Here is a 27,406-nt window from a genome sequence, read left to right on the forward strand (position 1 = left end):
CTTATAACATGGTTAGAAGAGAAGAGATATAGCAAGGGCTGAATAGAATGGAATTGTCAAGAGAAATGCAATTCAGAATTAGAAATATGTATAACAAATGTCTGAACTGTGTTATACTAGTTGGCAAAAAATCAGAATGGTTTAGAACAGACAGAGGATTTTGACAAGGAAGCGTACATTTACCAGTGCTCTTTAATAGAGTGATGGACAACATTATGAGTAAAGTTTGCCAAGGGTCAACAGCAAATGATATGAAAGTCATAGCATATAGCAGATGATGTAATGATATGGGAAGAAAATGAACAAAAATTGGAAGAACAACTAAATACCTGGCAGAGGGCAATTGAAAAAGCAGGCATGGAAATAAGTTGAACGAAAAGTGAGGTACTGAAAATCAGTAGAGAAAACAAAAAATGAAGGATGTTAGGTGTAATGGAAAAATTCTTAAAGAAGTGGATGCTTTTAAATACCTAGGAAGTAAGCTAACTGGGAAGGGAAACATCAAGGAAGAATTTTCAGAGAGAATAGGAAATTGCTCAAAATTTTATTACTGTGTATCAGGCATAATTAGAAATTGGAAAGTACTTACCAAAGCAAAAATAATCATATATAAATCGTATTATTTGCCAATATTGACATATGGAGCAGAATGTTGGACTGGGACAAAAAGAAAAAAAAACATCCGAGTAGATTACAAGTGACAGAGATGTGCTTTCTACGAGGGATCTTGGGTAAAACAAGGAGGGACAAGATAAGAAATGAAACCATATGAAACATGCTACAGATCAACCCTCTAAAAGAAACTATGGAGAGAAATAGGCTGAAACGGTTCAGCCACGTCAAAAGAATGGGACAAGAAAAATTACCAAGAAGAGCTCTGGAACAGACAAAATCTGGGAAGAAGACCAATTGGAAGACCGTGAACAAGATGGAGGGATCAGGTGGAGGATGATGTAAATCGGAGAGGACTACAGTGGCAGACAGTGATGAACGATAGAATGTGGGAAAAAAAGAGAAGATTGGAAGAGGCTCTGTGAACGACCTGCATAAGCAGAAACGTATCAGGAAAGAGATGATGTTGAGATTGTATGGTTTTTGAAGCTTGCCAAGTCATTTTGTCACAAAGTTCAGGAGGAGCTAGAAGCCTATAGCAGAATTATTTCAGATATAGCCAAGTATGAAAAGGACTCGCAGCAATGGAATAGTATGAGGACACTACAGTTCATGCAGGTGCAGAACATTATCAGTGAGAGCCCCCATTGCAAGTGATCTTCAAGTGTGCAAGGGCATAATCTGCACTGTCATGTATTAGGCCATTTGATATATGTCATATGTTATAAAGAAAGGGTAGTTCCTGCCGGTGCACACACAACAACAGCTGTTCTGAGCAAAGCAATTACTGAACAAGTTGTAATATCTGAGTGAAGGTGGCCTGCTCTGCTTTTTTTTTTTTTGGATGAAGAGAATTCTGCCAAGAGAAATAATAGGTAATAATGTGCAGATTCTGATGTCAGGGAAAACTGGGTTTGGTGATGAGAGAACCAATATACAAAGATAGCAGTGTATGAGAGTTTGTCGTTCCCTGTTGTTGTTTGTTTGTCCTTGTCTCCTCTTTCTATTGCTCCCTCTCTCCATACTGACTTGTCATTGTCTTCATCCAATCATGTATTCATTTTCATGGTCCCATCTCTCAGTACATGACTGTTTCGAATTTGTGTTGAAACTTTTGTATCATTTTCTTAGATATTTCAGAATTTTCCATTAATATTTATAATCTTGATCTTTTAGTTTTAGTACATAAGATATTTGAATAAATTTCATTAAGATTTGTTTCACAGTTCATGTAACATTTTGTTGGTAGTGGTGGTTACAGCTGTAAGAGAAATACAAAAAACAAAAAAAAAAAATGCCTCTCTTGACACTAGTCATAGGAGAAGAATGGATTTCTGACACTTCAAAGATGAAGGCATTTGGCAAATGAAAGACTTCTTAGGCTCCACAAACCTGCTGTTAGGGCTTGAAAGAGCTGGCAAAGGATGTTAGGATTCCAGAATCTTGTACTCATCACTTGACATACCCCCTTTAGTTCTCTTCTACAGCAGGCAGGGATGACAGAAATTGTGGTCTGTTAAACCTCTGGCAGGAGTACGCTGTAATATAGCGCAGCACCATTTTAATAACAACTGTGTTAACGTCTGGCAGAAATTTGTAACTGGCTCATTACATGCAGTTCATAATACTTATGTTACTTTTGATGAGTGGATGAAAAGAAAAAGGAATGTTGATAAATTAATCATCTTGGTGATCACATGAAAAGAAATAATGACTTCGTATTTCTTGTCCCAAAAAACCAGAAAGACAAAACTAGTACATAGTGTAACATGCGATTGGTCATGTTACAAAGAAAAAGTTCACCCACCAGAGGGTTGAGAACAGGCTGTGCAAACACATCACTACCTTGGCCTAATATTAGCATTGTACATTTGCTCAAAGAAAAAGAATGAGCACATGGTATTGTATAATTTGTTCTAGTGGAAGTTGCTTCTTTTCAGTTTTGACTCAGTTAATTTATAACTGCTAGATTCCTCAGTCTGTCAAAACTAATTTAATTAATAAATAAAAATAAGTAAATACCTGAAAAAAAAGAAAACATATAAAAACAGATTACAGTATTTTTGTAATTTTTATATTTATACTAAAATGGCCCCCACCTATTGCTAAGTCCACAAAAAAAATCTTGGTCGTGATACTTGCAACTACACTAGTGTCCAAAAGTTAAGCATAAGTTACGAGTAAGCAGGGCAACAGGAAATAGACCGCAAATCGCACAACATATGTACCTACCAACCTTACGTGTTCGCTCTGGATAGGAAAGGAGTGTTCCCTGCTTTGACTAGCGGCATAACTGCAAAGTAATCACAGCCATTGCTTGCACCCCATATTCCCTCAGTAGTGTTTGCCCTGTTATAGTGTGCGGAGTGTAGCCTCGTGGTGAATGTGACAATATAATAGCACGACACCGCCATTTGGACCTCGTTTTGCAGGGTAGTATACTTGGCCGCCTGGAAGCAGGTCAGACACAGACCAAAGTCGCCGTATCCTTGAATGTGCCACAAAGTGTCATTTCCAGGCTTTGGAGACGATAAAACTAAAACAATGTTTACAAGTGAACTATTTCATTTTTAAAAATATTAAATATATTTAGGGATATGTTTCGTCTCTATTTGAGAGTTCATCAGCCATAAAATCACGTCGTAGATTACAAAATTGAATGGCCATACAGACCTGCACATCTTCATGGGTAGTCCGAAGAACACAGTTAACACTTGGAGATACAGGGATGAGGTACTGAGACCACATGTTCGACTCTTCAGAGGTGCGGTTGGTGCAGACTTCCTCCTAATGGACGATAATGCCCGACCACACCGCGCTGCTCTGGTGGATGAATTTCTGGCTGGGGAAAACATTCATCGCATGGACTGGCCAGCAAGGTCTGCGGACGTGAATCCTATAGAACATGCCTGGGATGCATTGGGGAGGTGAATTGCCTTCACCAAGGACCCTCCATGACCTTCGCATTGCCCTTTTGGAGGGATGGGATAGACTACCACAAGAGCTCTTGGACCATCTATAGAGAGCATGCCACATTGCTGCAAAGCGTGTGTGGCCGTTAGGGGTAACCGTACACCCTATTAACAGCATATTTACCGGGCGAGTTGGCCGTACGGTTAGGAGCATGCGTCTGTGAGCTTGCATCCGGGAGATAGTGGGTTCGAATCCCACTGTCGGCAGCCCTGAAGATGGTTTTTCGTGGTTTCCCATTTTCACACCAGGCAAATGCTGGGGCTGTACCTTAATTACGGCCATGGCCTCTTCCTTCCAACTCCTAGGGCTTTCCTTTCCTATCCCATCGGTTTTGTTAGTTGTTGTTAAAGGTGTACCTTAGCTATCAGAACCTTTCTGACCCTGTTTTTTTTTTTTTTTTTGTGACTTGGTGTGTGATTCACCTTCCATATGTTTAGCAATCCGTCTGACATTCCTATCAGGTGGTATTGCCTTGTTTAGTGATTATGCTTAACTTTTGGACACTAGTGTAATTCGAGTATGCAGTACAGTATATTACCAAAATTTTAAATTTTTTGGTATGACCTTCGAAGAGTTAAAAATTCATAACTTCTACAGTATTTGGACTACCTCAATGAAATCAGGCGACATGTATCCTATTAGATGTGAGAGCTCAGAAAGAAAATGACAGAGGTCTAGTGGCACAATTTTTGGTTCTAGATGACATTTCGTGATTACTTTATGTGGTCCTAAACTTTTGACCAGTACTGTATAGGTCAAAAATTAAGTTGTTTCTTTTTTCAGGTATAAATTAAAATTAATTGTTTCCTTTTCAGGTATAATCTGTTGTTATATGTTTTCTTTTTCAAATATTTTCCAAATTTTATTTATTCATTAAATTAGTTTCAAGAGACAGAAGAAGCTGTTATTTAAAAAAATGATACGGTATTGTACAAGTTCTTCACATGTACACTTTTCTCAGAAAATATAATGTTTGTTGTGGGTATCCACAGGGTTTTAATGGAAATAGTGGAGTTTGTGTTGGAGGTAGGAGAGTAGAATGTATAAGATTTGCAGATGATGTGGTTGTGATGGGAGAAAGCGAACGTGAAATGATACAAATGTTAGATAAACTCAACATGAAACTAGAAGAATATGGAATGAGAATTAATAAGAAGAAGACCAAAAGTATGATAATTGGAGGAAAAGGTAGAAGTTGTCATATTAGTATAGGAGAAGAAATAGAGCAAGTCAGTAACTTCAAGTATTTGGGAAGTATGATCAGAGATGATAGGTATTGCACAACAGAAATTAAGAAAAGAATTGCCATAGCAAAAGAAGGCTTTAGGAAAAAATCAAAATTATTTGTGGACCACTAAATAAAGATTTGAGGAAAAGACTTGCTAAGTGTTACATTTGGAGCATAGCGCTGTATGGCGCAGAGACTTGGACATTGAGAAAGAAAGATGAGAGAAGATTGGAGGCACTAGAGATGTGGGTATGGAGGAGAATAGAACGAGTGAAATGGGAAGACCGGGTAAGGAATGAGCAGGTATTACGAAGAGTTGGAGAAGAACGAAGTATGTTACAAACCATTAGAAGGAGAAAAATGAACTGGATCGGACATTGTTTGAGGAGGGACTGTTTACTGAAAGAAGGAATAGAAGGAATGGTGAAAGGCAAACGAGGAAGAGGAAGGAAAAAATATCAAATGTTGGACAATATCCAAGGAAATAAATATTCGGACATGAAAAACTTGGCGCAGGACAGGCAACAGTGGAAGAGGTTCATCCCATGACAAGACCTGCCATAAGGCAGAATACCTAGATAGATAGACAGGGTTTAAATGTGAGGACCATACAGAACCATGCGCTTTTCAAAGAAGTCCAAGATTCAGAAGAGTTGAGTATTACAATGCAGTAAATTGCAAGCAGAAAAGAGAAAAAGACTCTGAAGAACAAACCTATAAGACTTAAACTAAAATCTTTGCAATGAAAACAATATGTCATATCTGATGAAGAAAGGGCAGCCAGGTTAGAAAGAATGGAGAGGTTTGGGGAGAGGATGAAGGTGATGAAATCTAAATTCCCAGTTAATTCTTTGAAGACTTAGATGTATATGGTTTGATTTAAGTACTCCAGTGTGAGCATAAAATATGTAATGAAATGAAATGGCGTATGCTTTTAGTACTGGTGCAGGTCTTTTGATTTGACACTCGTAGGTGACCTGCATGTCATGATGAGGATGAAATGATGAAGATGACACATACACCCAGCCCCCATGCCAGAGAAATTAACCGATGATGGTTAAAATTCCCGACCCTGTTGGGAATCAAACCCGGGACCCCTGTGACCAAACGCCAGCACGCTAACCATTTAGCCACAGAGCCAGACATAAAATACGTTCTTGAACAGTTGGCCTTGCATTTTATTCCTCGTTCAGCCATGGAGTATGGTGTTTAAGTTATGTACAAGAGTTGGAATGGTACGCAGTCAGTGTCATATGGACAACTGAGAATAGAACTAGGTTCAGTCCAGTCTGACTGACTTGGACAGTTAGAGTGCTAGTTCTCTGAGCCCAAGTTGCCGGGTTACATCAGTCTCCTGTCAGTAGATTTACTGACACATAAAAGAAAGAACTCCTGAGTGACAAAATTCCAGCCCATCAACATATTGCAAAATGGTTGCACATTGTTCATGAAATCTGTGAAGTGTGTTCGTGAGTGACATAATTGGGGAGAGCACAGAGTCTGACAGCACATGCTCCCTGTACTTTCATGGCAAGTCTCAAGAAGGAAGCCTACAAGTTAAGATGCCTCTGAGGGCTCCACATAATGCACATCTACACAAAACTCTGCTGTGATGCACCTAACTTCTCTCAGACTATCGATACTTAAAATGATTTGTATGCAGCATTTTATTTTCAGTAGGAAAGACATTTTATTTTCACTTGGACTTACAAGGGAATTATCACAGCTCTCATGCTGAAAACACCTTGAAATTCCAACGGAAGAAGCGATGTGCCATAAGATCATATCCAAAAAATCAGCTGACACCGAGCAGTTAGGGTCACGTAGCTGTGAGCTTGCATTCGGAAGATGGAGGGTTGGAATCCCACAGTCGGCAACCCTGAAGATGGTTTGCTGTGGTTTCCCATTTTCATACCAGGCAAATGCTGGGGCTGTACCTTAATTAAGGCCATGGTCTCTACCTTCCCAATTGTCTGTATTGTCTGTAGCATATTTCTTGTAAATCCTGCTTAATTTCTTCCAGCTGGTTGGTCTTGAACTTCTTTGAATTCATTATATTTAATAGTTTTTTAGTAAATCTATTACTGCACATTCTATAGATGTGACCATAGAATGTCAAGCATTTCCTATGTACAGCATCAGTAAACTTATTTGTTGTTGTGTACAGGTCTGTTGTTTTTCTTTTAATAATACATATACCATTTACATGAGTGAGACCATATATTTATCATCATTATTATCATCATCATAGGAAATCTTCAGTCATCAGTTTCGTGCATTTATGAAAGTGAAGCCTGCTTATTATGTTCTGACATCCAGTATTATGATGTAACAGTTACTATTTAGGGCTACTGTTGAGATTAGTGCCCAAGACTAACTTAGAATAAAGTACTATCCCAATATCAGGATTCAGGTTTGAATCACTCAAATCTGGAGCATGTGGGTCAAGGTGACTGACAGAGAAACACTCTTCATGAAATGGCTTCCTCAGGTACATCAAATAACAGGAGGAGACATATCAAGTTAAATCTGTGGAACAACTGTAAGAGTATAAGAGTCTTTATTAATCACAAATACATTCTGAACCAATGTGACACACTTTCTCCCTTGAGAAATGTTTGGCCCCATGGAGTGAGATTTTGTCCTTCAGCATAGAAGTGAGGACCAAGTACCACACGTCCTACTGCCAGCTCCTTACGTAGCAGTCCTTTTGTCTGGATACTAATAACAATATAGCAATCTTCAGAATACTCCGGTGGTACTCGAAATTCTGTGGAATAGTTATATTGTGGGTTTCTATCACTAAGCGCTGGGTTCGACTTTCTCGACTTAATCTTCTGACCAGAACAGAAGAATGCCACTTTCACAAATGTGTTATATTTGTCTGAAACAAAACAAGAAAAGTGAAATCACACTTGCAGGCAATAAATAACAACTGTACACTTGTTCCTGTATTCTATGAACATTATCAAATAAAGGGAAATGAATATGGAAGTGTTATAATTTCTGAACTACATAGCCGGGCTTAGTAGCTCATACAGTTGTGTTGGCTTTCCGACTCCAAGTTGGCAGGGTCAATTCTGGCTCAGTCCAGTGGTACCTGGAGGTGTTGAAATATGCCAGCCTCATGTCAGAAGATTTACCAACACGGAACTCTGGTACAAAACTCTGGCACGTCAGCATCTCCAAAAAACTATTAAACCAATAACGTTATTATATTTAAAAAAAAAAAAAAAAAGCATTCCACAATTTTGGGGACAGCTACATTATTAGCTATAATTTTAAAACAACAAAAATTTTAACCTTTTCAAAAGCACTGTGTTGCCAGTTTCCCTCTTTTTTTTGACCAAGAGTACTCTTACTGAAGTAATAACATAGAAAAATACATTTTACTCATCTTTATTGTACAGAGAGATAATTCACAAGGAATAGCTGCCCTAGAGCAAGGGGCACCATACGGTAACAGCATCAAATAGGTAATAATTTTTGCACTATTTATCTTAGGATAAAATTAGCTTATATATTTTTGAATTTTTTAAATTTCACTGTTGTATAGCTATCCCCGATCAGGAAAACTGGAAATTTTTCTTTACATATATCGTATAAATGGTGATTTACCATTGACGATGATTCACGTAAAACATCTAAACAAATATCTTTGAAAAACGAAACAGGAATACCAAAACGAAGGAAGAAATTAACTGAAAATTTTGTGACAGATCCTCACGCACTGAAGAGTAACCCAATCACTTCGCAGCAACTGGCGGGTATGTGATACTTTTCGTCAAAGTACTTAAAAACAGGGTTCGTAGTGTCTCTTCTTTTCAGAATCAACTTCTTTGGCCTGTGAACTGTTACTCTCAAACCTTATTGTTGGATCAATAACAATGCCGATGTTTCTCTTCCTGTCATTCATGACAATGTCTGCACGTTTACTGGATCCATCGCTAGAAATTGCACTTCTTCAAAGACTTCAAAACTTTCAGATTTTTTGAGAAGTTCTGCAATACTGCTCCTGACCCTATGGTGCCTGTTATTTCTCAATAGTTCCCCTTTCGAGCAGAAACCAAGAACATGAGGGAGAGTTGCTATCTCGATGCAGTGACGGCAATGGTTTTCTTGGTTTCTACCAGGAACGCTTCGGACTGCTATCACATTACAGTTCATTTTAATGGCAGTAGTCCATTGAGAAGCTGAAAATCCTTTTTTTTCATTTTTAATCCAGGTGTTTGATTGTGTCCATTCTGAAAAATGCGAGACGCCTTTTCCACAGTGTGGTAGTTTTTTCCATGTTTCAAACTGCGGATCTCCCAGTTTTTTCCAAAGAGTCTGTACGTTAGGTTGTTCATCGAGAGTGAAGCTAATGCTTCTCAGGCTACCCTTTATTTCTTGTTGAAAATGTCTTGTTTGTACCAGAAGTGGGTCAGCAACAGAGTCCAGCCTGTTACAGATGTTAATGTGTTGAAGGAAAACTTTCCATGACACTTTTATAATGCACAAACTTTTTTTGAGCTGTAGAGCATACAGTCTGGACAATCCATTGATTAATTTATCAACATCATCTTAAAACCTGCACCTGAGTTTCAATGAGGGTGCACACTGTAAATGATAAATCAAACTCGGCCAGATGTATTGATTTATAATATTAATTTTCTGGTCTGGTTTAAGAAAAATTGAGTTCACAAGTCTCGATAAATCATTGTTTAGTTATAATGTTCCTTTCATCTAATATTATTTTTTTGTATGTAACACTCAAATATTTAAGATTTTCCTGCTTATCAATAGATGACACCTGCAGTCCGCTGACAGTCCTGATAACAATGTTCATCAATTGCCTATTCTCAGTAACTATAGTTTTTGATTTAGATGTATTCGGTGTGAGTATTGGCTTCATGTTTCAATCATAAGTGCTACTGATTTTAAATCTTTAGATACTAACGCAATATCAACAGCAAAACCTAGCGCTGCCCCATTGTCGATATCTTGCACAAGATTGTAGCCGAATTGAGAAGCATGTTCTAAGTCGTCTAACTCCTTAACTCCCTTAATATGAAATCAATTGCCAAATTAAACTGAAGAGGCGATGGAGATGATAGAGATGATCCAGTCTGTGGTTTGAAGACCGTTCATCTAAATGAAAATTAAAAGTCAACAAATTAAAATAAATAAATATTGGATATTTTACAGTCTAAAAGACCTCCGTGGCTTAGACGGCAGCACGCCGGCCTCCCACTGCTGGATTCCTTGGTTCAAATCTCGGTCACTCCACGTGAGATTTGTGCTGGACAAAGCAGAGGCGGGACAGGTTTTTCTCCAGGTACTCCAGTTTTCCCTGTCATGTCTCATTCCAGCAACCCCCTCCAGTATCATTTCATTTCATCTGTCATTCATTAACCATTGCCCCAGAGGAGTGTGACAGACTTTGGCAGCTGGCACAATTCCTATCCTCACCGCTAGATGGGGGCTTCATTCATTCCATTCCTGATCCAGTCAAATGACTGGAAACAGACTGTGGATTTTCATTTTCCATATAGACTAAATGTTATCACAAGTTTAAAAAATATGGAAATGGAGGGAAAATTACATATTCCTGGCTCTTCTATGTTTTATTTGTTACTTGAAATACATTTCAACAGCACTTGTTGAGCCCATGACCTAGATGTTAGGCTAATTTAAACAAGCATCAGAACTTGTTCTAAATTTCAACCTCTAGTTATAAACTACTAAGTATAGAAATACTAAAAATATCATCAAAGTAAAACTATTGCATCACTCATCTTGCCTAAAACTGTATTCATTACAGACAAACTTAATTTTATCTGCATTAGTAATACTAATGTATAAATAGTTTAGTATTTAGTAGTGTTGACTTAGGAGGATAATAAATACTGTTTTGGTACTAATGTAACAGTGAAAATGTATTTATTGACCCTTCTTGCACAAGCTGAAATTTCTTTGTCATTCAGTAAATCCGGAACGTTTCTCCAAAGATGCTATAACCTTCTTCTTTACACCTTCAAAGATCATACTGTTGGCAGCAGTTATGCTATGGTCAGCAGGACAATTGCATATTGTGAAAATTCGCATCAATGACAGTAAAGATGGGGAAAAGGCAAACATCATGGTGGAATGATGAAGTGAGAGCAGCTTGTAAATGTAAAAAGAAGACATATGAGAAATGGCTCCAAATAAGGGCTGAAGCAGACAGAGAATTGTACGTAGATTAATGAAACAGAGCGAAACACAAATAGTTGTTGAATCCAAAAAGAAATCTTGGGAAGATTTTGGTAATAATCTGGAAAGGCTAGGTCAAGCAACAGGGAAATTTTTCTGGACAGTAATAAAGAATCTTAGGAAGGGAGGCGAAAAGGAAATGAATAGTGTTTTGGGTAACAGGTGAACTCATAATATATCCAGGGAATCACTGGACAGGTGGAGGGAATATTTTGAAAAATCTTCTCAACGTAAAAGGAAATCTTTATGGTGGTGTCGCGAACAACGGAGCTCATGGGGAGGAGGAAAATGATCTTGGTGAAATTATGCTTGAGGAAGTGGAAAGGATGGTAATAAACTCCATTGTCATAAAGCAGCAGGAATAGATTAAATTAGACCTGAAATGGTGAAATATAGTGGGAAAGCAGGGATGAAATGGCTTTATAGAGTAATAAGATTAGCATGGAATGTTAGTAAGGTACCTTCAGATTGGACAAAAGCAGTAACTGCACATATCTATAAGCAAGGGAACAGGAAGGATTGCAACAACTATCGAAGTATCTCATTGATTAGTATACCAGGCAAAGTATTCACTGGCATCTTGGAAGGGAAGGTGTGATCAGTGGTTGAGAGGAAGTTGGATGAAAACCAGTGTGGTTTCAGACCACAGAGGGGCTTTCAGGATCAGATTTTCAGTATGCGCCAGGTAATTGAGAAATGCTAAGAGAGGATTAGATCTAGAGAAAGTATATGACAGGGTACTGAGGAAAAAGATGTTCACCATTCTGGCGGACTATGGGATTAAGGATAGATTATTAAAATCAATCAAAGGCATTTATGTTGACAATTGGGCTGCAGTGTGAATTGATGGTAGAATGAGTTCTTGGTTCAGGGTACTTACAGAGGTTAGACAAGACTGTAATCTTTCACCTTTGTTGTTCATAGTTTACATGGATCATCTGAAAGCGGCAGGATGGTAGGTATTCAGTTAGGTGGAAATGTAGTAAGCAGTCTGGCCTATGCTGATGACTTGGTCTTAATGGCAGATTGTGCCAAAAGCCTACAGTTTAATATCTTGGAACTTGAAAATAGGTGCAATCAGTATGGTATGAAAATCAGCTTTTCGAAGATTGAATTGATGTCTGTAGGTAAGAAATCCAAGAGAATTGAATGTCACATTGGTGATACAAAGCTGGAACAGATAGATAATTTCAAGTATTTAGGATGTGTGTTCTGTCAAGATGGTAATAACGGGTGAAATTGATTCAAGGTGGAGTAAAGTTAATGCAGCGCGCTCGCAGTTGAGATCAACAGTATTCTGTAAGAAGGAGGTCAGCTTCCGGATGAAACTATCTTTACATCGGTCCGTTTTCAGATCAACTTTGGTTTACAGGAGTGAATGCTGGGTGGCCTCTGGATATTTTATTCATAAGTTAGTAAGAACAGACATGAAAGTAGCGAGAATGATTGCTGGTACAAACAGGTGGGAACACTGGCAGGAGGGTACTCAGAATGAGGAGATAAAGGGTAAGTTAGGAATGAACTCAATGGATGAAGCTGTAAACATAAACCGGCTTTGGTGGTGGGGTCATGTGATGCGAATGGAGGAGGATAGGTTACCTGGGAGAATAATGGACTCTGTTGTGGAGAGTAGAAGTAGAGGGAGACCAAGATGACGATGGTTAGACTCAGTTTCTAACAATTTGAAGATAAGAGGTATAGAACTAAACGAGGCCACAGAACTAGTTACAAACAGAAGATTGTGGCAGCATTTAGTAAATTCACAGAGGTTTGCAGACTGAACACTTTTCCTGTATCATACATCTTACACACTAAATGGAATAACCTCACCATAGGAGGAGTGACAGGTCATTGTGGAAAGAGGGAGCAACAGAATGAGAATTTGATAAACATGAAAATGTAAAACGATGAGTCTCCACATCTTCATACTCTGCCATGTTCACATCTTTCTCATCTCAACACTTGACAGGATAATTTCTGCCTCACATCTTCATCGGGAGGATGAGGTCCCATTTCTACAGTTGTATTTCAGAGTATTTAATGAGGAAAAGCAAAACAGTATTGATGAAAAAGACTAGATCTAATAGTAAGAAATGCAAAAATGAAAAGTGGTAAAGTACTACATAGCATACCATTATGTTTATTCTTCTTTGTTGCATTGCAGATGGAGAGGTTGGATGCCTGAGTTACCAGTACTGAAAGCACATTTTCTTGCCTCTGGTACCTTAAACATACCTGAATGTTGCCAGGACACACATCTGGCTGAAACGGAAATAAAATAAATTTATTTAAGCATTAATACTAGGGAGAGGATTTTAAGTTGCAAAATATGGTTAGAAAAGGGGGAAAAGAGGTTCTGATGTTGATGAAATCATATTATTAAGATTTAAAGCAGTTACATGAAGCTTACTTATCCAATTTACTGGGTTCTAATGATGAATAAACTTGTTATATTAGATTGCACACAAAATTTTAATGTTTTTGACAGTAAGTCGCTGGCGCTTTTAGCTGAGTAGATTCTTATATAGAGAGAGAAACTCCGCTTAACATCTACAGAAACCAATGAAGCAAGCATATCTTGTCAACTCTCATAAAGGGAGCTCAGTAAGAGTCGCCAAGGTTTCCACATCTGAATTTTTCTTCAAGTTTAATTTGAATTTGTCTTTAGCAAATCCATCAAGGTTCTCCCTAACACTTGTCAACTCCTTCCAAACTCTGAATCACATCAGGCAAATACTTGCATCCATGTACTGCAGAAAGTTCCAACTTTAGGTCTTTGTTGACCGGGCGAATTGGCTGTGCAGTAAGGGGCGCGCAGCTGTGAGTTCGCATCCGGGAGATAGTGGGTTCAAGCGACCCTGAAGATGGTTTTCTGTGGTTTCCCATTTTCACACCAGGCAAATGCTGTGGCTGTACCATGGCCACACTTCACACTCCTAGGCCTTTCCTATCCCATCATCAGCATAAGACTTGTCTGTGTCAGTGCAACGTACAACAAATTGTGAAAAAAAATAAGTCTTTGTTGTTGAGTAATTGTTGGGCCTGCTCGATCGCTTCTGCTTCCATCGAGTGTAGGGCATATATGAAGCATTTGATTTTATCAAAATTTTTGCCCAATAAAAGCTATTGAAGCAGGGAAGAAAGATTCTGTCTTATCTTTTAAAAAGGCAGATAAAAGTGGGGGGGGGGGGGGGGTGAGTGCTAAAGCATGAAATAGAGGGGAAAATGTGGCAACATGTAGTAATCTCACAAAAAAGGTGCAACAAATTGTGTTTATCTCACTTCATTTCATGTACCCAAATATATATATATTCTGTATGTTCAGTCTTCAGCCGTAACGCTCGTTGGATCCTCAACAGCTCTGCCATCAGCTGTCATAGATGGCCTAGGCATTACTGAAGAGGCGTACTAGGGAAATGAGGGGCGAGGTAGTTTCCCGTTGCTTTCCTCAATATATATTGACCTATCTGTATGAAAATAACTATATTTTTGGAAAAGGGCTGCACCTTAATATCATTTCACTAATTATTGCAATGGTACGATAATCAACCTTTGCATTAAGATTTACCTGGGTCTGTTTATACAGTTTCATAGAATAATTGCGAGGTTTGCCAGCAATAACATCTTCCATGTTGAATAAAGCGTTTCCCACAGCATCATATTTGCCTTGAGCTTCAGCATTAAATACTGAAATCCTCAGGAGTTTTCCTGCTGGCTCTTTCACAGTGAAGTGAAAATCTTCTCCAACAGCTGGACTTCGACTGCCCTTTAGAACTTGAGTAGTCTTAGTATTTTTTTCATTCGGAAGAACAGCAAGCTTGATGATGACATCATACACATCACCACGACCTTTTGGAGGCAGATTTGACACCTTACTGATATGTATTAATAATCTGTAATACAAAGAAGACAAATCAAATGTATTAGCAAACTTGTAGATTTTGAAGGAAACAGTTTTTACACTTTACTTATTGCAAAGCGTAGGGCCCTATAACGCTCGCTTTTGGGGCATTATTTCCCTGTAGGGCCTGTAAGATTAATACCTACATGTACCATCGGCAGCACACCATCTAGTTGTTTATTTCTTAGCTCCTCTAACTGAGGATGTTGCAGATGACATTCAACTATATACAGTACATACATACAAACCTGAAAGATATCCTACTAGATGTTAACAAATTAAATGATGGATACTAGACTAAAAATAATTCTCTTAAAGTCAATCCATTCAAATTGCTGGCAGCTAGGAATGAGTTAGCTGGAAAAATACCAATATAGTTGGTCCGTTATTGGACATATAATGGATAGCTGCTAAAATACCAATATAGTTGGTCCATTATTGGACATATAATGGACTAACTATATTGGTATAATAAATTTACTCCTTCGGGACAAATATTTCAGGTTTCCTACGGGAATCAACATCTATATCATGTCTCCTGCAGGCCGAGGCTCCATCTTAGGCCAGAGAGATCGGTGCATCCCCTTCCGCTAAATACTAGGAAGTTACTAGTTCAAAGCTTAATTCAACCCATCTCTGATTATGGTGACATAATGTAAAACAAGCTAAACACTGCACTTAATGCTTAACTTCAGTGGGCTTATAATACGTGCGTCCGTTTTGTATTATATATGCCCAGGTATTGCCATACATCACCCTGTCTTGAACAGCTGTCATGATTATATTTGGCAGAGAGAAGAAACCTTCACTTGGTCTCGCTTGTCCACATCACCCTAAGTACAGACACACCAAGTTATCCGAGAACGTATCTTAAATACTTGTCACCCCCAAACAGTATTCATACAAGGTCAGAAACTCCTACCCTGCTGAGCTTTCCAATTTGCTGCCCTACAAGTTACAGCAACTCATTCATACCAGCAACCATACGCTCCTAGAATGCCTTTCCAGCTGTAATTAGAGACCTACATAGCAGAAATGTAAATAGAGATGATGTAAATGGCACATAGACTTAAGAAATTAGTATATAATCTGATGTGTTTTTATAGTAACTCAGAAATTTACCTTTCATATATAACTACTAGCTGATGTACCTGTGCTTCGCTATGGGATTCTCAGAAAGACTGACTTTGTGGTTTTCCTAACTGAAGTCAACATAGGTCATTACAAAAATGTCAGTTGGAATGTCATGATTAAAAGCAATGTTTTCACATAAAATGCTCGATCAAATGAAAAACTGCACATTTTCTCACTTTTAACAAACAGTACTACGATGTAAAATGTTTCAAACAAATTTATTAAAAATCACCATTCTAATACTTTACAGTCTTTAAGATGTAAATGTTATATAGATGTTTCGCTTAAGCTTTGTAAACATCTTTTAATAAATTTGTTTGAAACTTTCTACATTCTGTACTCCAATACGGTTATCATAATGAGATCCATAACATGTAACAGTACTACGATGTCGATCAAACAGTGCAAAGTTCCAAGCTGGAATGACCAGGCCACAGACAGCCGTGAACACTTCTCTGCCATTATTCCGTTAAATATGCACACTTCTCATTTCAATCAGAGCCTCAGAGTAGGAATTGCATAGCTCAAATGCTATGATGAACCAGCGTGTTACGTACCAGTAGTATCGGAAAATTTATGAAACAGAGGAATGGTATGCCTAAGAAGAAAGATATGTAACTCCCCAGCTACTTCCCGCCAATATTTAGGCAGACTTACACTCGTATGACTGGGCGAGTTGGCCATGTAGCGACTTATTCCTCGACTTCCCCTACCTATTTTTGTTAAGATACGACCATTAATAACAAATATTTGAGAATGAAATTTTAGACCTTCCACTAAACTACTATTTCACTCAGCGCGAGTAAAATTATTTATGGCCTAGATTATAGCAACTTATTCCCTAACTGTGTATACCGATTTTCATTAAGATATGCCCACTAATAACATAAATATTTGAGGAATAAATTTTAGGCCTTCCCCTAAACTACCATTTCAGTCAGCATGAATAAAATTATTTATGGCCTAGATTGTAGCAACTTATTATCCGATTTGCATACCGATTTTCATTAAATTCTCTTAAGCCGTTCTCTCGTGATGCATGTACATACATACATACACACAGACAGACAGACAGACAGATAGACAGACAGACAGACATTATGGAAAAGTAAAAAGTGCATTTCCTTGTTACTGTGGGCATGACTGATACAGAAATACCATCCTTTTTAAATTCTGAGCAATGTACAGACAAATCTCTTATTTTATATATATAGATTATTTAAGTTTATTTCATAATTATATGTAATTAGGAACCTTAAGACTCTGTAGTTTGTACAATTTAGCACATATAAGATGGTATGGCATAACAGCAGGCTTCATAGCCACACCATATAAAATAAGTCAATAAATACCTGAAATGCTCACATTGGCATATTTACTTCCAACGAGCTGTTGCCAACAGCCATGGTTGTGGATTGAGGCATATATGTCAACATTACAATTGTTTTCTTTATATCTTTTCTTTACTGGTTTGCACACAGCCTGGTTAGTGACAAAAAAGTCAGGGCTGGTTAGCAAAGAGCTTCTCGAAGGGAGAGCACCTCAAGAAGAGGGGGCTCTGTTTTGTGTCAGCCTTTCAGAGACATTATTTAGGATCTTTTACTGTGCAGTGATTGATGATGACATCTGTGTTATGTTCACAACAATGGGAATGACATCATATTACATGATATTTCAGCCAATGGCAGTGGTAGTAGCTGCAGAAAGTATGGAAAATGAGATGTGCTTCATTACATTATGTTATAACAGTAAATATATTTGTAAGGGTAGGCTGGTGTGTCCCTAGCATTCATAATGGGCACATCTCTCCTCTACAAGCAATTCAAGGTAAAATTAGCACCATTTACTTTTCGCTCTACTGTTATTGACCTTTAGTGAACTTATACCATTTCTGGGCCTAAGAAATACTGAAAAACGAAACAAGTCCAATGATCATATGAATGTAGCTGTGGAACATCCATTCTAAAAGGTAAAAACAACAATGTATATATGGTTTATACTTCATTTTGGTGCACAAACTTGTACCTACATACAGCCCACAATGAGATATTTTTATGGGCACAGTGAGTCAGCACATTCTACTTAAAATGCAGTATATGGTAAAACATATCATGAATGATTCTTCTTCATTTCTCGCTTCCAATCTTATGGGTCAGGCTGAATCAAGGACCTTAACAGTTCCACAGTTGTCTATTTCTCCACCACTCACTTCCTTTCTCCAATATTTATTCTATTGTTACTCCTTTCTCTACACTCTCCCTCACCGCATCAGTCCACCTCTTTTTGGGCCTTCCCCATTATGTACAGTGACTGACAGAGCAAATGCAACACCAAGAAGGAGTGGTCAGAACTTTATGCCAATTGCAGGGTAGACTGACGTCACTGAGGTATGCTCATGATGTGAAATGCGCCGCTGTGCTGCGCACGTAGCGAACGATAAATGGGACACGGCGTTGGCGAATGGCCCACTTCGTACCGTGATTTCTCAGCCGACAGTCATTGTAGAACGTGTTGTCGTGTGCCACAGGACACGTGTATAGCTAAGAATGCCAGGCCGCCGTCAACGGAGGCATTTCCAGCAGACAGACGACTTTACAAGGGGTATGGTGATCGGGCTACAAAGGGCAGGTTGGTCGCTTCGTCAAATCGCAGCCGATACCCATAGGGATGTGTCCACGGTGCAGCGCCTGTGGCGAAGATGGTTGGCGCAGGGACATGTGGCACGTGCGAGGGGTCCAGGCGCAGCCCGAGTGACGTCAGAACGCGAGGATCGGCGCATCCGCCGCCAAGCGGTGGCAGCCCCGCACGCCACGTCAACCGCCATTCTTCAGCCTGTGCAAGACACCCTGGCTGTTCCAATATCGACCAGAACAATTTCCCGTCGATTGGTTGAAGGAGGCCTGCACTCCCGGCGTCCGCTCAGAAGACTACCATTGACTCCACAGCATAGACGTGCACGCCTGGCATGGTGCCGGGCTAGAGCGACTTGGATGAGGGAATGGCGGAACGTCGCGTTCTCCGATGAGTCACGCTTCTGTTCTGTCAGTGATAGTCACCGCAGATGAGTGTGGCGTCGGCGTGGAGAAAGGTCAAATCCGGCAGTAACTGTGGAGCGCCCTACCGCTAGACAACGCGGCATCATGGTTTGGAGCGCTATTGCGTATGATTCCACGTCACCTCTAGTGCGTATTCAAGGCACGTTAAATGCCCACCGCTACGTGCAGCATGTGCTGCGGCCGGTGGCACTCCCGTACCTTCAGGGGCTGCCCAATGCTCTGTTTCAGCAGGATAATGCCCGCCCACACACTGCTCGTATCTCCCAACAGGCTCTACGAGGTGTACAGATGCTTCCGTGGCCAGCGTACTCTCCGGATCTCTCACCAATCGAACACGTGTGGGATCTCATTGGACGCCGTTTGCAAACTCTGGTCCAGCCTCGTACGGACGACCAGGCAAATGGTTGACAGAGAATGGAAAACCATCCCTCAGGACACCATCCGCACTCTTATTGACTCTGTACCTCGACGTGTTTCTGCGTGCATCGCCGCTCGCGGTGGTCCTACATCCTACTGGGTCGATGCCGTGCGCATTGTGTAACCTGCATATCGGTTTGAAATAAACATCAATTATTCGTCCGTGCCGTCTCTGTTTTTTCCCCAACTTTCATCCCTTTCGAACCACTCTTCCTTGGTGTTGCATTTGCTCTGTCAGTCAGTGTATTTTCTATTATTTTCTCTGTAAATCCTCACTTTTTTTGCATCTGGGAGATAGTGGGTTCAAACCCCAATGTTGGCAGCCCTGAAGATGGTTTTCCCTGGTTTCCTATTTTCACACCAGGTAAATGCCACGGCTGCTTCCTTCCCACTCCTAGCTCTTTCCTATCCTATCGTCGCCATAAGAACTATCTGTGTTGGTGCAACGTAAAGCAACTAGCAAAAAAGAAAAAAAAATCTTCACTTTGGAACTCTCTTTCATTGTCACTATGTGTCCATACCATTTATGCCTCCGTAGCGTAATGGTTAGTGTTATTAGCTGCCGTCCTTGGGGGCCCGGGTTCGATTCCCGGTACTGCCAGAAATTTAAGAATGGTAGGAGGGCTGGTATGTGGTTGAAATGGTACATGCAGCTCACCTCCAATGGGGGTGTGCCTGAAAAGAGCTGCACCACCTCGAGATGAGGACACGAGTTTACTTAGTTTACTATAGGTTTTAAACCACAATTTCAGAAAAAGTAAGTTTAATTTCAGAAGAAAATAATTTCAATTTCAGAAAAAGTAAGTTTAATTTCAGGAAAAGTAATCTCAACTTCAGAAAAAGTCAAGTTTAGTTTCATAATAAATATACGTTAAATGTAAATTTTCTATGGGCCAATGACCTAGCTGTTAGGCCCCTTCAAACAACAAATATCAAACATCATCTAAATTTTCTATATAGTAGTGAAAAAATTATGCGCACAAAGATAAATTAAATCAGTTAATAATTAATAACTAAACAAGTTTATCACTTTATAAAATTCCTTTTTCTTAGTTTTCCACAATCATGTTTTCCATTCACATGACAGCAAGATAATGTATCTGCCTCTGGTTGATAGACCGTAGGCACATGTGAGCGGTAATGGCTTGTATTGCACCATCAGTGATAATCTCCAGGTAGTGAAGTCTGAATTCAATTGCATCATAGCTGGATCACCCCTCATTAAAATGTCGTGGGTCTCCCTCAGACGTTGCTTAATGTGTGCCTTTACAGCACTCCACACATGTTCAATTGGACTCAACATGAAGCATAAGGTGCTAGTCGACAAATGTGCAACTCAATAAACTCTTCTTCTTGTAATATTTCCTCACAACAGGAATGAGCTGGAGTGTTGTCTAAAACAATGACAGTATTTTCCATATCTTGTCCATTATTTGCCACAAGTGCTCTCTCCTGAATACACCTTATTTGCATTGCCAGAATTCTAAACCCATGGAAGAAATGCAACCTACAATATGAAGATTTGATCCTTTACTGTTTGATACCTTAACAATGGCATTTTCTCCGTGTCTTGCATGTCCCATATTTCTTCTACAATACAGGTTGTTGGAATTCTGTAATTTTCTCATAAAAATAAATAATATCATATATATATCTTGTGTTAGTAGTAAGAAATCTACATTAAAGATATGTGTTGGTAACTCAGATGTATTATTCCTTGAAGAAATTGAGTCGATTTGTCTACCTTGTTTTGTATTCTTTGAACTGCTAGCTGTGTGTGATCAGTAATTGTCGGCAACAATTCACAATAAAAGATGTGTGTGATGACGCTGGTGTTTTTATAGATGTTGATTCCCATAGGGAACCTGATTTGATGGCCAGGCAGGCATCAATTGTTGGTAATGAGACAAAGTCTCTCATAGTGCATTGGCACTGCCGGTGGCTCCAAGTAGCCTACGCAGTGGCCTCTACAGTATGCACTAGTCATGCATCTTGGTGGATGTCCTATTTACCAACTGATGAGCCCAACTTAGCACACTAGGATGAAACGCTGGCACCCAGGAACGAGTTAGCTGGAAAATTTATGATGTCCAATAACGGACCATTTATACTGGTGTTTTTGTCGTAAAATTTATTTGCTGAACTGGTGTTATGAGCTAAAAATGAAGAGATATCAACACAGGTTGATATTTGTTTGATCTATGAATACTACATGCTTCTGTTCCAGTATTCTTTTTTACGTACTGTTGTCTTTTTGTCTCATTTTCAATTGAATTTACCCCTGTCAGGAAGGTTGAAAACTTTCTTCAGCATTATTAAACATCCATCCAAAGTTTTGGACACAGTCTGTTGTGAAACAGTTATGCCTTTCTCTTGTCTTAAACATTGGCGTATACTTTTTAATGTAAGCTGTGAATTTTCAGCTATCCACTGAATAATGGGATCTACATCTTCTTCAGACAGTTTAGGATGCCGCTTACCACCACGTTCTTTTCGTTCGACACTATCCTTTTTGTGCCAGTCATAAGCAGTCTCGTACTTTACTCCATTAGTTGTAGCCATCTGCTTTCAGTTTACACCATTTTCTGCTGCACTCAGAATTCAATTACGACATTCCTCGGATATCTTTTAATACTTTCCTCTTCGATGTCGAATAACTTCTCCTCTGTTTACCATATTGCACAAGTAAATTCATGAACGAACTTTTAGAAACTTTTAGACTTCCTATTGATGCAAGTTTTATCACAGAATTGTTTTATTAAAATTTAGAAAAAAGCTGTCTTAAACTTAGAATAAGTAATGTCTAACATTATACTATAGAAATCATAAGAGTGTGTTAAAGGAACATCAAGACCAGTGACACTTCACAACGAACTATTAGATCATTTTTTACTTTTACAATTCTCATTGACGCATGTTATATCACAACAATGTATCATTTAAACTTAGAAATAAGTTATCCTAAACTTAGAATAGGCAGTGTTTAACATTACATGTTATTTTAACAAAGATAAAGGTTCTTCAGCAGCTGAAGATGGTCTATTATAAAGGCTGAAACCACTACTGAAATGTTTTTAAAAGTACTTTAATATAAATAAAAGTATTGATTAGGTGGGGAAATCCAGCCTTATAATTGTGATCATTGGAATCATCAATATGGAACATGAAGCTAATAAAATATCATCTAAACAACAGTTCAGTTGTCCTCAATATACAGCATTTTGTAAACAATTTTAGATAATGTGTTTAATGTGCCAAATCGGTGGTGTGTTTTAACTTTTGTGAAAGCTCAATGGCAAGCAGTTTTTTTTTGGTAGTGGCTTTACGTCGCACCGACACAGATAGGTCTTATGGCGACGATGGGATAGGAAAGGCCTAGGAGTTGGAAGGAAGTGGCCATGGCCTTTGGCCTTAATTAAGGTACAGCCCCAGCATTTGCCTGGTGTGAAAATGGGAAAGAAAACCATCTTCAGGGCTGCCGACAGTGGGATTCGAACCCACTATCTCCTGGATGCAAGCTCACAGTTGCACACCTCTAACCACATGGCCAACTTGCCCGGTGTGTATCTATTCTAATAAGGGTTTTGCAATTACTATACAACCTCACGGGATCACAAATAACCGTTATCCCCACAGACAATTCCACAAAGCACTCATTGGACATTTTAAGACAGTTTTTATTTAATGAAGTGTACACACTCTTTCATCCAGACAATTTCAACTTCTTTCTTCTTATTTAATGTAGGTATTGTATAAGCTGAAGATGATTCCAAGAGAATCAAAACCAGTACTTATTTATTAAATTTGTACAAATTTTACCTAACAACGTGTTGATTGGTGGAACACCCATCATTTAATATCTTATATAAACAAGAATATGATACACCAGCAACACTTTAAATGCAAACAAAACACTGGTACTCACTTCTTATTCTTCTGGTTGTAAAATGCACTGAACTCCACTGAGCCATGTGGCTGCTCTATGAAGCAGCCATCTGTATTTTGTTTTGCAGGCTGCCATAGAGACTGAAGAGTGTCTGTTGACTTTGATTCCGTCAACCTCTTGTACGAAGAGTCGGATTGCACGTACAGGCTCTTCTCTAGTCCACAAGTACGAGCCAACAAAGTAGAGTCGGTATCGCTATTATCCTCATTTGAGATTTCTTTCTGCTCTGATATGGGAGTTATACTGCTCTTGATGTTCTGAAATCAGCCATGGTTACCATTAAGTAAACATTATTTAAGTATGTGATAAATGAGAATATTTCAAACATGTAATGGTACTAAATTCCTTAGGGGTTCATAACTTCTGCTTTTTCCTAGCCGTACAATTCCAATATTTCTCAGATATCCCCAAGTATGTCCCAGAAATGGTCGAACAGCTAGAAGTGAGATGATGGTGGTAGCAACCCCAAAAAAGAGCTACATATATTAGTCTAGTAGATCGCGCTTTTAGGATAACAATGGCTAAAGCTGACTTGAACAAGGAGTTGAACACCATCCGCTCTATAGCTTATGCTAACGGCTATAAAGATTCTTTCATCGAACGTATAATCAGTAAGATTAGACATCGTCCGCAAACCACGCTAAGCAGAGATAAACCCAGTCATAATTCCTATTCATACTTCACATTTAATGACAACATTTATAAAGTCACTAATACATTTAATAAGAATAAAGTAAAGATATCCTTTCATACTAATAATAAGAGTACTGAGGTGTTACATAATTCAGCCACTATAAATAAATCCAATCCTTATCTCAGATCAGGAGTCAGTGCAATGACTGTGGTAGCGTCTATCTTGGGCAAACTGGGCGCAACTTCAAGATAAGATACACTGAACATGTTAATAATGTGAGATACAATAGATTCTCTGCAGTAGGCCAACATGTCCATGAATTAAAACATAATTTCACAAGCTTGGGGCAAGACATTCAGATAGGCTACTAGAGACTTTAAGTAAAGGACCATTGCTGGATGCTACTGAATTCTGTTATATCCAACTAGACCAGTATTTCAATGCAAATTTCATTCTAAATGATATATCCAAGACACTGAAAGTTCTCTTTGATTCCTTATAGCATTTCTCAAAAATGTTCAAATTCCAAACAAAAGTTTAATTTTACGTATTATGCGCAACAAGTTCTCTCAATATTCGTTTCATAGTCCACGCCCACCAGGTCCCTTCCACATGCCTTACTTCCACCTACCCCTATCGCCCCTCCCTTGTCCCGTCCAGATATGCGTACCTGACTCGAGCTGTTCATTGTTTACAGCACGTTGTTTACATTACGATCAGTCTACGGCTGTATGGGGTGAGTCTTGCATACACTTATATTAGTGAGTAGAGACTTAAAACTTTCCGCTTCAAAGTGTTGTTGGTGTTTCTTATCTTCCATAGTTCCTGTTTACGTCTTAAGGAGTTATTTATATGTTTCCACCTCATAGGCCTTAGATATAGAAGAATTCCACCATACCCAAATTTTATTCAGCAATATTCACGATTATTTTAACATGACTCCAGAGTTTATGAACCGCAGTTGAATTAAGGTGTAAAAATATTTTAAAACACAAGATATTTTATTATTGTGAATCACTCAGCAAATTTATTGAGCTTACTACTGTATGTCCACAGTGATATGAATCAACTTGAGAACTGTTATTCAGCATTCAGGATATGTTTGACTCGCAAGTCTTTAACTTGTTCAATAAGATTTCATTATGTGTCATTGTTTTAATGTAGATTTCATAGGGTTTTTATATCATGCACAATTCAATATCTATCATGAATTTTATATAAGTTGCCTATTTTCTGATTTCTTTGTACAACTGAGGATGATGCAAAAATGCATCGAAACTAGTACTGAATATAATTAGAATGTTGTAATTACATCTATAAACAACATTATTATTGTGTTGAATAGGTGGACATTAAAAGTTTATTCATTGTAATTCTCAGTTCAATGTGGACAAAAAATGAAATTTCTTATGTTAACGACTGTAAATGCAGAGAGGTACCAAGATGACATTTCGATGCCGTTCTTCCATCAGTTAATGGAAGAAGAAAACTCACGTAGGTATTTTCAAAAAGATTCAACCCCTGCTCATACAGCATAAGATTTCCTTCTTACAATCTCGGAAGTGTTTGCAGACAGAGTGATCAGTGATGATCTGTTTCCCCTTCGTTCTCCAGATCTAACAGTGTGTGATTATTACTTGTGGGGTATCCTGAAAGAAAAAGTGTATTGAACAAATCCTCACATATTGGAAGAACTGAAAGAAAACATTACAAATGAAATCAGAAACATTACAGTGGCAGAACTCACTCATGTCAGCCAGAATGTGGTTACCCAGGACACTTCCAACATCTTTTATAAGGCAAGATTTCGTATAAGAGCGTCTACACGCTTAAAACAGGATGGCCGCGTGCAATATAAGTTCGGCTGAGGCAGCTGCCATAGCGCAGTGTACAAACACCGTGCGTTCGGTTTTAGTTAATATGAGAGAACCTGTATTTGATGTCTTCAGTAAACCTTAAACTTGTGAGATGGTCTTGTGTGTAGATTCCTCATGTATAATCTTATAATCTACACACGAGACCATCTTACAACTCAAGCCTGACAATTCAACTTTCAACAGCACAAGAAGAAAAAAGTTCCCCCTGTGTAAAGTAGTTCAGTTTTACTACACATCATTTTCAAATTTATCAACCTATCAATGGAATATATCCTACTATAAATAGTAGCAAAAAATCACGACTGTACAACAATTCATTGTTCTATTAGTAACCTATCTGCATGGCAATCATAAGCCTTTGTCATAGCTTGATCAATGACTAAGCTTTTCAAGTGGAGTTTTAATTGCATGTTGCCACTTTGTTTTTTAATGATACACAAAGACAAAACATTGAATAGATTTTTATACACTCATGTTCATAAAAACCAGAACACCTTGAAAGACTAGGGATTAGAAGTTCATATTCACAGGACATGTGCATTAGTATACAAGGTGCGTTCCATAAATAATGCGACCAAATTCATAAAAAATCAGTTATTGAATATATTCGTACAAATAATCAAAAATCTTCAAAATAGCACCCTCTTGCATCGATACACTTCTGGAGGCTGTGCTTCCATGCCTGGAAGGCCTTTTCCGGAATGTCCTTTAGAGCTGATGTAACATGCGCCTGGATTCTTTCAATCGTGTCCCAATGTTTTCCTTTCATGACTCCTTTTAACCAAGGAAACAAAAAAAAGTCAGCGGGAGCCAGGTCAGGACTGTAGGGAGGCTGGGGAACCAATGGGATGTTGGTTCTGGCCAGGAAGTCGTTGACAATGAAGGCGCTGTGACTCGGCACGTTGTCGTGATGAACTTTCCACGTGTCCTTGATGTCGCTTCGGCAGCACAAGACCCTCCTTTTCAGTCTTTTGAGCACTTCCAAGTAGAAAGCTGAATTCACTGTAGTCCCGGTAGGTACGAATTCATGGTGGACAATGCCTCTGACGTCAAAGAAGACAATGAGCATGGTTTTGATCCTGGACTTGCTCATGCGTGCCTTCTTGGGACGGGATGACGATGGGGTGTGCCACTCTGAACTCTGCCTTTTTGTCTCAGGGTTGTACTAAAAAATCCATGACTCATCACCAGTGATAACTGAATTTAAAAAATTAGGATCATTTTCACACATTTCCAACATTTCTCGGCACCGAAGCACTTGCATGTCCTTTTGTTCGTCGGTCAACACTTTTGGGACCAGTTTGGCACACACCTTTCTCATGTTTAAATCTTTGGTCACAATGCAGAAAATGGTTGTTTTTGCCATGTTTAGAGTTTGTGCTATCAATTGAAGG

The 27,406-nt window shown here is 38.8% G+C and overlaps 1 protein-coding gene across 3 annotated transcripts in view; it reads right to left on the reverse strand.

The window, feature by feature from the left end:
• Positions 1 to 7,356: 7,356 nt before the first annotated feature.
• Positions 7,357 to 27,406, reverse strand: part of LOC136882655 (synaptotagmin-15) — a 209,465-nt gene continuing 189,415 nt past the window's right edge. For all 3 annotated transcript variants that reach the window (XM_067155143.2, XM_067155145.2, XM_067155142.2), the window contains 4 exons: positions 23,481 to 23,758; positions 14,616 to 14,940; positions 13,180 to 13,309; positions 7,357 to 7,697 (listed from right to left, as the gene is read on the reverse strand). In XM_067155143.2, coding sequence (XP_067011244.2) covers positions 7,381 to 7,697; positions 13,180 to 13,309; positions 14,616 to 14,940; positions 23,481 to 23,758 — 1,050 coding nt within the window. In that variant the 3' untranslated portion in view covers positions 7,357 to 7,380. The remainder of the gene's footprint in view (positions 7,698 to 13,179; positions 13,310 to 14,615; positions 14,941 to 23,480; positions 23,759 to 27,406) is intronic.

This window comes from Anabrus simplex, chromosome 1, assembly GCF_040414725.1.
Source record: "Anabrus simplex isolate iqAnaSimp1 chromosome 1, ASM4041472v1, whole genome shotgun sequence".
Classification (NCBI taxonomy): Eukaryota; Metazoa; Arthropoda; class Insecta; order Orthoptera; family Tettigoniidae; genus Anabrus; species Anabrus simplex.